Below are 8,850 nucleotides of genomic sequence, written 5' to 3'. Positions count from 1 at the left end.
GCCTTTGTTGCCCCGGATGGACTATGAATTTTAAGTGCTTCCATTCGGCCTGTGCTCTGCACCAGCATCATTCCAGAGAATGATGGACACTGTTCTGATGGGTCTGAAGTGGCACAGTTGTTTAGTATACTTAGATGACGTCGTCGTGTTTGCGGTGACCTTTGAAGAACATTTGAAGCGTTTAGAGGCGGTACTTGAGGCGCTCCGCTCCACTAATCTCACGCTAAGGCCTGAAAAGTGTCACTTCGGTTATGAAGAGCTGAAGTTTCTCGGGCATATCGTGAACGCCAACGACGTGCAGCCTGACCCAGACAAAACATCTGCTGTTGCTGCTTTTCCGACTCCTCGTGACACCTAGCGGCAATATATATGTATATAGACCATATATAGCATAGACCGCTTAAGTGTAAGTCGCCGGAATCGCGAATATCCACACTATAAGTGGTACCGCACAAAACAAGTGTTCAAAGGTTGTACGTGAGCAAAAGATGTAGACCAAGGTGCAGCGCAGGTGAGAAATGAAGCATGTGACCAGGAGTTTTATATAAATTTATGAACGTACAGAGGTTAATGTCTAAGTACCTGCGGTCTTTGCATGAATCAGACAAAGTCCAAGTACCTGCGGTCTGTACATGAATCAGAAAAAGTAATAATTTTAAAAAAATGTCTCCGACCGAAATTTCTAATGCAGTACTGTGTGTCGTCCGATTTCTCGGAGTGATCGGCGTATGCACAGTGTCGAAAACATAGCGACCATGGACCAAATTGTCACCAACCATTTGAGTGTTTGCCGTGCCTTCACTTTTGTTATCAAGGTGGTTTCTCCACTTTCCACGTGCCGCACAGACACTGCAATGCGTTTCTCTGACTCAGCACTAAGCCACAGTTTAGGTCGCCGACGAGGCGGGCTGCGTAGGCCTAGCTAGTGGGGGCGTCAGGCTGCATGCCATGGCAGGAAGCTGCTTGCCCTTGTTATGTTTGCACCCGTAGACAGTTACATATAGATTATACTTGCAATCATGCGCACGTTCTGCACCGACAGCAGCAAGTGCGTAGCGGAGTGTGGTCTCTCAGGCGATCAGCCGCGGCAACTACAGCGCACGCCGACCAAGTCTGTATGTGCGTACACTGGTAGGAACGACGGAAGCTCACAAGTGCACATAAAGCCTAATAGCTTCAAACTAAATTTGTGTAACACTGGTTAAACTGACAGCAGTCAGGGTCGCACGCTCAATATCTGCACATCGCGACAGGTGCACAGAAGCTGAAGCCATGTTCAGTGCAGTGTTGCCACAACTAAAAAAAAAAAAATACTAGTTATATTTTTGCAAAAGATCAATAGAAATCAGTAGATCTTGTATTTCAATTCTGCATTCAGTTTTTGAACTGCCAAATTCAGCGCTTATATAAAGCTCAGTAGTAGTATTATTGTAGCTTCTAAGAAACTGTACAAGAACGACCTCAAGATTTTTGGCTGTGCTTCTGAGAAACCTGGGGTTTCCGAAACCCATAATCACGCAAGGATTTTGAAATATTCAAGACCCGGCGATATCCTATTGAAAAACGTCAGATGGTAGTTATTATAGTACCTGAAAGCTTTAGTGTTGTGTGCTCTAAAGTATGTGTGCTCTAAATGGAGCACACACGCTGAAGTTGACCGGTTAATGCGACGCAATGGGTGACGTGCTCTGTCACATGTGACATATGCCGTACACGAGCAGAAACTGACAACCCGACTACACTATTCAGAACTAGTAAGTAAAAGAGAAGTCGCAGTTTTGCCCGAAAGGCGAAGCATCGATTACGATAGCAAATTAGTGGACAGCTGTACGAAGTAAGGACAGTAGTTTTATCGGCCGCATAAACTTGTAAACATGGGCACACAAAATTAAAAGCATAGAGTCACACACGAGCACAAGCAAACATGAACACATCTGACTCGATCGTGGAAACTTGCTGTCAAAACGCTGGCGTGCAGAAATGCGGCAGCAGCTGCGACCAAAGCGACATTCGTGGCCATCTATCACTTCAACGGAAAGCGAGCGCCGAGGACCCAGAGCACGCACAAAGCTACGGGCTGCCGACGCAGCTAGACTGCCCCCAATGCAGATCACGCTTAACATACGGCTGCGTGACCGCCACATGCATAGTTGCAGCCGGAATAGAACGCCGCCCCTCTCTCTCTCCTCTACTCGGTGCCCCACAATATCGGGTGCATTGCGCACGATGGATGGAAGATGGTGCACTTCCTGCCTGCTTTCGTTGTTTCGCCCAGGCGAGATTCAGCCACCATCGTCGGCTCCCTTCGCATGCCTTCCCTTGCACATACAGCATATGGCGTGTGGCGACGGTGTTATCACCCTTGGGCCTTGTACGGACTTCATGGCAATGGTGACGCCGATGGCAGAAAGTGCGCTTGGAATGTCAATATAATTGCTATCGCAATGATGACTAAGTGCAGGTTCCTATTCCCCTTACCACAGGGCAGGCGCTCAAAGCGCCACAGGAAAAAAAGTCAATTGGTGCAGTTTCATACGTCTGGGATACGGTAGTGCCCTCACTTCCACAGATTCACCGATTTACCCTTTCTCCATCTTTGTTCGTGGGACATATATAGCACCAGGTTTGAGAATCTGGAATCGCAAGAATGTACTCATCTCTCAGCCAAACCGCCTTTTTTTTTCCGTTCACGAGGTGCAACCGCATTCTAATAAACTCTGTACTGGAAAAGTAGCGGCTTTTGTTTTCGTTTCCGCAGAAGAGATGAAAAATCAGTAGATTCAAACGCCTTATCACTGAATCAGCAGAAAACATTAAATATCTGTAGATCTGATAAATCGGCAGCTGTTGCACCACTGGTTAAGTGCAGAGCACACCGCTGATAAGCAGTGAGCAAAAGGCATCTCTGTCGCCTAGGCAACCACTGTGTGCCTCGTTTCATGCTCGTTTGCTCGCTCCTCCTCCTACGCATTGCCCTCGTTGCTCTGCGCAATGACACATAGCCAGTTGCAGCACGTCGTGCAGGGTGTGCAAGGCAAATGGCATCAAGACTGCGAATCTCCATATGGTAGTCTCCATCAAGACATGGCACAAATTACTGAATGGGAGGGAATAAGCCAAAGCTCTGGTGGTATTTTAAATCTCAATATAACAAAGTGTGTTCATACATGATTTAAGTATAACGAAATTTCACTGCCACGGCAAAGGAATTTTGAGGCAAGAAAAGGTAAACTGCAGCAGATGCAGATCATCCAATGGTTGAATTACATGTGGCTGCTTGTGAATATACGCAACCATCAAATCGTGTACCACGCGACAGAGTTCGTCGAAGCGTAGCAGCATTATAGCAGCGGCAAGATCTTCTCGCCATCGTGTTCTGTATAAAGTGCAAGTTCAATTAGATCATATCGCACCCTGCAGGCTGTGGGTGTGAGGAAAAGCGTGCAAAGACGAGCCAAAATAGATGTTGGCACCCGACGCATACATTTTTTATGCATAAGCAGGAACGAGGGAGGTGGTGGGGGGGGCATTTGCTTCTTTCTTTAGTCGGCCATAACTGCGCATGGCTGTTAATGTGGCTGAGAGCGCAAGTGGCCGATGCGCCCCGCCCCATCTTGTAGATAAGCTGTGGCTGGCACAAGGACTAGCCGAGCCCAAATGACCGTGACTTCAGGTCGTATAATCTCGAGTTTCAAAGACGTGTTGAAGCGAGATGCAGACAAAGCATTCAATCTTCTCTGCCTACGCTCTTAACGATAGCGTTGTACACTGCAGGCAACACTTATGACCACAGCGTCGCAGTCTTTACGTTGTACCACCGAGTACCACCTAGTGAATATATTATTGAACTTAACCACGAAACGGCATGTTTGCTCGCAGATTCTCGAATTCAACAAAATAACTTTTGTCACTGGAATTTGTTTCCGCTTGCTTGATAATTTAGAAATTCCACAGCCCCTTTCATGTAATAAATATCCTTTGGCAACTGCTTATTTGCATAAATAGTTGAATTTCAACACACAATGAAATTTTGTAACAACGAAGTGAAGTGCTGATTTTGCAGACTTCGTTACATCAAGCTTTAACTGTACAACAAGTTTCAATCTCCATTTGAAAGATGAGCAGTAATACACAAGTCATTGCACAAACAGCTCGAACAATTATGTGGGAAAAATATTCAGAGAAGCAAACGCAAGACTTGCAAAAAAGATGGATATAGCTTTATTTATAAATTCATATAGAACTATGGTGTCTTCGTACTCAAAAAAAAAGGACTATAGTGATTGAGACAAGCAATGGTTTAAGATGCATACATTCACACTGGCAATACTACTCAAGAAGCACGGCCCCTGCCAGACAAAGAAAAACAAAAGCAAAACCGGTCCAAAATGGCGTACAAGTGCTGTGGGACCGGTCCAAATCCAACTACTTTGTCACACACCGACTGCTGCAAACTGCCGAAGGAAATCTTCGGAAACAAGGCGGCACTGGCGGGGGGAAAAAACAACTGCAACAGCGGCAGCTTTGCCATGTGACACTGGTGCACCAATCCTACATGCATGGCATGGTTGCAAGCGCAAGCTTGCAACATGGAAGCAAGGACTAAACAACTGCTGCTCTTTGAAAGCACGCCGACGGCTTCCAGTGCACCTCCGTGGCAAACTGTGCATTCAAAAGACTCGTTCAGTTGTTGCCTCCAAGATGCCTGCTGTCAGCCAGTGGAAATGTGCAGACAAATTCGCATTTAAACAACGCCAATGTGTGCGGAACGATCATCATCCTGTTTGCTGATATGGCAACATCAATATTTGTTTCCCCTGCCCAAGCTTCAATGTAAAGATGAAACCACATGGAACACATTTTCGACAAGGCATCACTCGTTTTCAGTACGTACATATTAAATTGCACAAGTCATATCGTAGCAGTAACATATGTCAGTACAAAGCAGTGGTTATATTAGTTGACAATCTCACAAATCATTTCAGCGAGGAAAAAGCATGGTCATCATGAGGTGCAACGGAAACGCGCCAATAGCGTACAACCATTACACCAAAAATATACTGTAAATGTGTCCTCCGCATCTCGATCATGAAAGCAAGCATTAGGATACTGCTGACGCTAATGCATGCTATAGGCAGCATCATGTTTACAGCTTGTATTTAGGCATGTTTGTACTGCTTTTTGCAGATGGATGGAAATTTGCTGGTCCAGAACTTTCCGCATCTTCTTACCCGAAGGACATACGTGAGAAACCAAATGCTTAAGACGCAAACGCTTTCTTTACAGCTAGTCTGCCAATAGCGCTGCCATGAGGACATATCTGGCAACGCAGCTGCCAGACAGATGCACATTTCCACTGGCTGCTCCGAAATTGCACTGTTACGAGACGCACAACACCAGTCGATCAGGAAACGAAAGTGCCGATACGCGGTGACTCCATGAGTACCAATGTCCAACTTTTGCGCAATACGCAAGAAACGACAACAATTCAGCTCGACTCCCAACAGCTTGCGAAAGTAAAAGGAAATTATAAAAAAAGAAAATCGGGGCACGCTCTGCAATCCCTTCCCCGCAAGCGGGCACTCTTAGTGAAGTTATCACAGTTTGTTTTGTTTGACGCTATCGAGCACACAGAAAAAAATATCGTCAATCATCCTCCCTAGAGCTTTGACGAAGGTGTTCCCCATCCCCAATGTGCTCGGTTTTGCAATGAACTCAGTATCACGCGTCGTGGTAATGAAACAATAACTACAGCACATGCTGCATATTCTCCTGTTCCTTACTGAAGAGCCGTTGCATGAGTTGTGTGATGTGCTTTGCAATAAGTTAAAGAAAAGAAAAGAACACGCACGAAACTCGTTTGCAGATGTGCCGCTTTTATATCTGCCGATCAATCACCCAGACAAGTGCGTTGAGTACCGGGATGAAGAACATTCACAAATGGTGAGAAGCGCGATATAGTAGTTTGGTCGGGCATTCGAAGAATGCGTGCACGCATGACCGTTCAAACAGGATGGCCGCGACTATGGTGGAGCTTGAATGGACCGTTTTCCCAGAAACACCCCCCCCTCTCTTTCCTCGCAGCTCAAGGACGAGTGGAGACCAAGGCGCTAACAAAGTGTGCCGGCCATGCTAAAACAGCATGGCACGCTCGACGATGCGCTTTGGTCAATTAACTCTGACGTCTGTGAATTGTGCATCAAGATCGCGCTTAGGGTCGCTGACTAAACAGCTAACTATTTGAAAAAAAACTGTCTGGTCCACCAGTTTTGGGTGAACTTGGTGAAACACCGCATTCTCGGCTAAAGAAATACGAAGGTGATGCTAGGTCAAAGAATTGCTACAAAAAGGCACAATCATGCATTCGAAATCACCTGCTTCAATGAACATACAATCTCTTAATGCACTAAAAAAAAGCTGGAGGCAACGAACTGACACCAAAGCTAAAGCCTTGGAGAACAGCCTGTCGTTCCTCGATTCATTTTGATTACACAACTACTAACGAATACACAAGCTGTGCTCTACTCGAGTGCTGACAATGAAGTTGGCCCGTGCTAAACCCTGCATGACCAACAGCTAACAACATGCGCGCATAGCGACGAAAAAAACGATTTACACACTGTGCAAACGAATAAAAACCGGGGCTCCGGGCCACGCAACTAAAAGCGTTTAAACAATGAACCTCGTATGACAATATATTCGTGCAGCAATGAAAGAAAAACTGACGAAGAGAAGGACAATGTTACTGAACTTTTCAACGTCAAACATGCTCAGCTAATAGAACAGCCTTCGTCCTCGAAGGCAAACCAGTCAATTGAAGGTTTGTGGGGAAAAGCGCTCAAAAAGACGGCAGACTACTGAGAACATACAACGCAATATAACTGAAAAAGAAAGCGTTCTCTAAAACGAGCTCTCTCCTTCTCGATTTGCTGCTCAGCTTATCTTGCTGAACGCTAGTCAATAAAACGTTACAGACTGCACGCATGACAGCGGGAAGCCAATTCTCAAACCAGACGTTTCAGGGGTATTCCCAACTTTTGCGTTGCGCAACATTAAGCACGCAGCCAGGACCTCTGCGATGCAAGAATGACACTAATGAAAGGTGTGCCGCTCCTTTCATCACACTCGCTTCTGCAAGCTCAGCCAATCGGCGCACGCCAAACAAGACATCCCCCGAAAGTGATCGACCGAATTTGCGGGCCTTGAAAGAAGCACAAACACAGTGCGCGCGAGAAAAAAAAAAAACGAATTAAAAGTGACCGATCGAGAAACAGGACGTTCTCTTGCCACAGCTACAGGCATGCAGAAGGGGCGAGAGTGAGACACGAGCACGTCCACGCGAGAGACGCGACACATACGCACACACACACACGTGCATCCCCGGCTCAGCTGGCACTTCTCTCACCAGCCGATGAAGCCAGTAGCAAGGAGGGCGCAGGGACCACCACGACGACAGCAAGGCAGCACATGCGCGAGAAACACGACGACGAGACGCAACACTTTTCTTGCACAGGGAGCAGAGAAAGTCCCGCCACACGGTCACCGTCTTGGCACATCTCGCTGGCAGGGAGGCGGATAGAAGGAGGGGGAAAAAAGATTCACACAGCCACAGAATTGAATTCAGGGTAACACATGCCGCTTCCCTGCGCTGTAGCGGCTGAGTCCTTCTCTTGCAAACTATGCGGGTGCAAGAAGAAAAACGGACAGTGGTGGTTGCAGAGGTGACAATCTGATGCGGAGGATGTGCAGTGGCCTGGAGAGGGGACGGTCGGGAAGGTGAGAAGATGGCGCTCCAGTGGCAGAGGTGACAGAGAAAGGAAAAAGCCGATGACAGCTCTCGTGTCTTGTCTCGTTCTTCTCCCGGCCTCTGCGCTTTCTGTTGTGTGTGAGTGGTGTGTGTGTGTGTCCGTGGATTTTGTCGGGCAGACAGATGCATGAAGTCTTACAGCTCCATGTCTTTGGTCTCGTCATCCGAGAAATCACTCATGGAACTCTCGCTGCTCGACGACTCGTTGTCCTGCTCCCGCAACGCCTCCTCCGTGGCAAACCTCTTGACATACTCTGCGCATGAAATGGAACATTCACATCAGCGTGACAGGGTCACAGAAAGACAACAAGCCATCACTGTACTTGAGGTTTTTTCACGTGATCTAAATGCACAGCCTTGAAAAGTACTTTATTTACCCGATTCTAATGTACACCCAATTAGAGCAGGTTTTAAGTAAGAAAATAATCATGAATATGAACGTAATATGCCACTGATTTATAAAACTGAAATACAGCAGGCACCCTACATTTGCGGTCAGTAAAACGAGATGTGCAGAATTTACCTTTTCCGACAATAAATTTTTAAGGAGCTTTCCTAATGAAAGTGGTGCGTCATTGCCATTTGCACTTCACCGGCCACAGATACCGAGCACACAGATGCAGTATTCTAGAGCAATCATTCTTGGAGACACCACTATCACTTTTGCAAGTCTCTGCATCAAACTTGAAATATGCAGCCAACAGCGTTCCTGGCACTATGCGCAAATAGTGAGCTCACCACAGCGCCAAAAATGCTGGCAGCCATATGCACCAATGCATCCAGTGCCTAGTCACCAGATGCATCTCCAGAGTCACCGGATAAAATCTCGCCTCTATGAAAGTGAGTGAGAATACTGCTCCAGATTGTGGTCAAACACAAAATGAAACCAGAGCAACTGTCATGGAAATGTCTTCTGTCGCCATTTTGTAATGGTGACGGCAATGATGCAGCGTCTGGAGGCTCCGACAATAGGCTGTTGCCAACACCGCCAACTCTGTTATATGGTTTTGTACCCGACTACTGCAGAGGCAATCTTCGGACCC

General features: G+C 46.7%; 1 protein-coding gene across 4 annotated transcripts in view; it reads right to left on the bottom strand.

The window, feature by feature from the left end:
• Positions 1–4,198: 4,198 nt before the first annotated feature.
• The window catches only part of UbcE2H (ubiquitin conjugating enzyme E2H), a 29,198-nt gene continuing 24,546 nt past the window's right edge, over positions 4,199–8,850 (bottom strand). For all 4 annotated transcript variants that reach the window (XM_070540259.1, XM_070540257.1, XM_070540256.1 and 1 more), the window contains exon 7: positions 4,199–8,061. In XM_070540259.1, coding sequence (XP_070396360.1) covers positions 7,943–8,061 — 119 coding nt within the window. In that variant the 3' untranslated portion in view covers positions 4,199–7,942. The remainder of the gene's footprint in view (positions 8,062–8,850) is intronic.

Source organism: Dermacentor albipictus, chromosome 6 (assembly GCF_038994185.2).
Source record: "Dermacentor albipictus isolate Rhodes 1998 colony chromosome 6, USDA_Dalb.pri_finalv2, whole genome shotgun sequence".
Taxonomy (NCBI): Eukaryota; Metazoa; Arthropoda; class Arachnida; order Ixodida; family Ixodidae; genus Dermacentor; species Dermacentor albipictus.
This window is presented reverse-complemented; position numbering and strand designations above follow the sequence as displayed.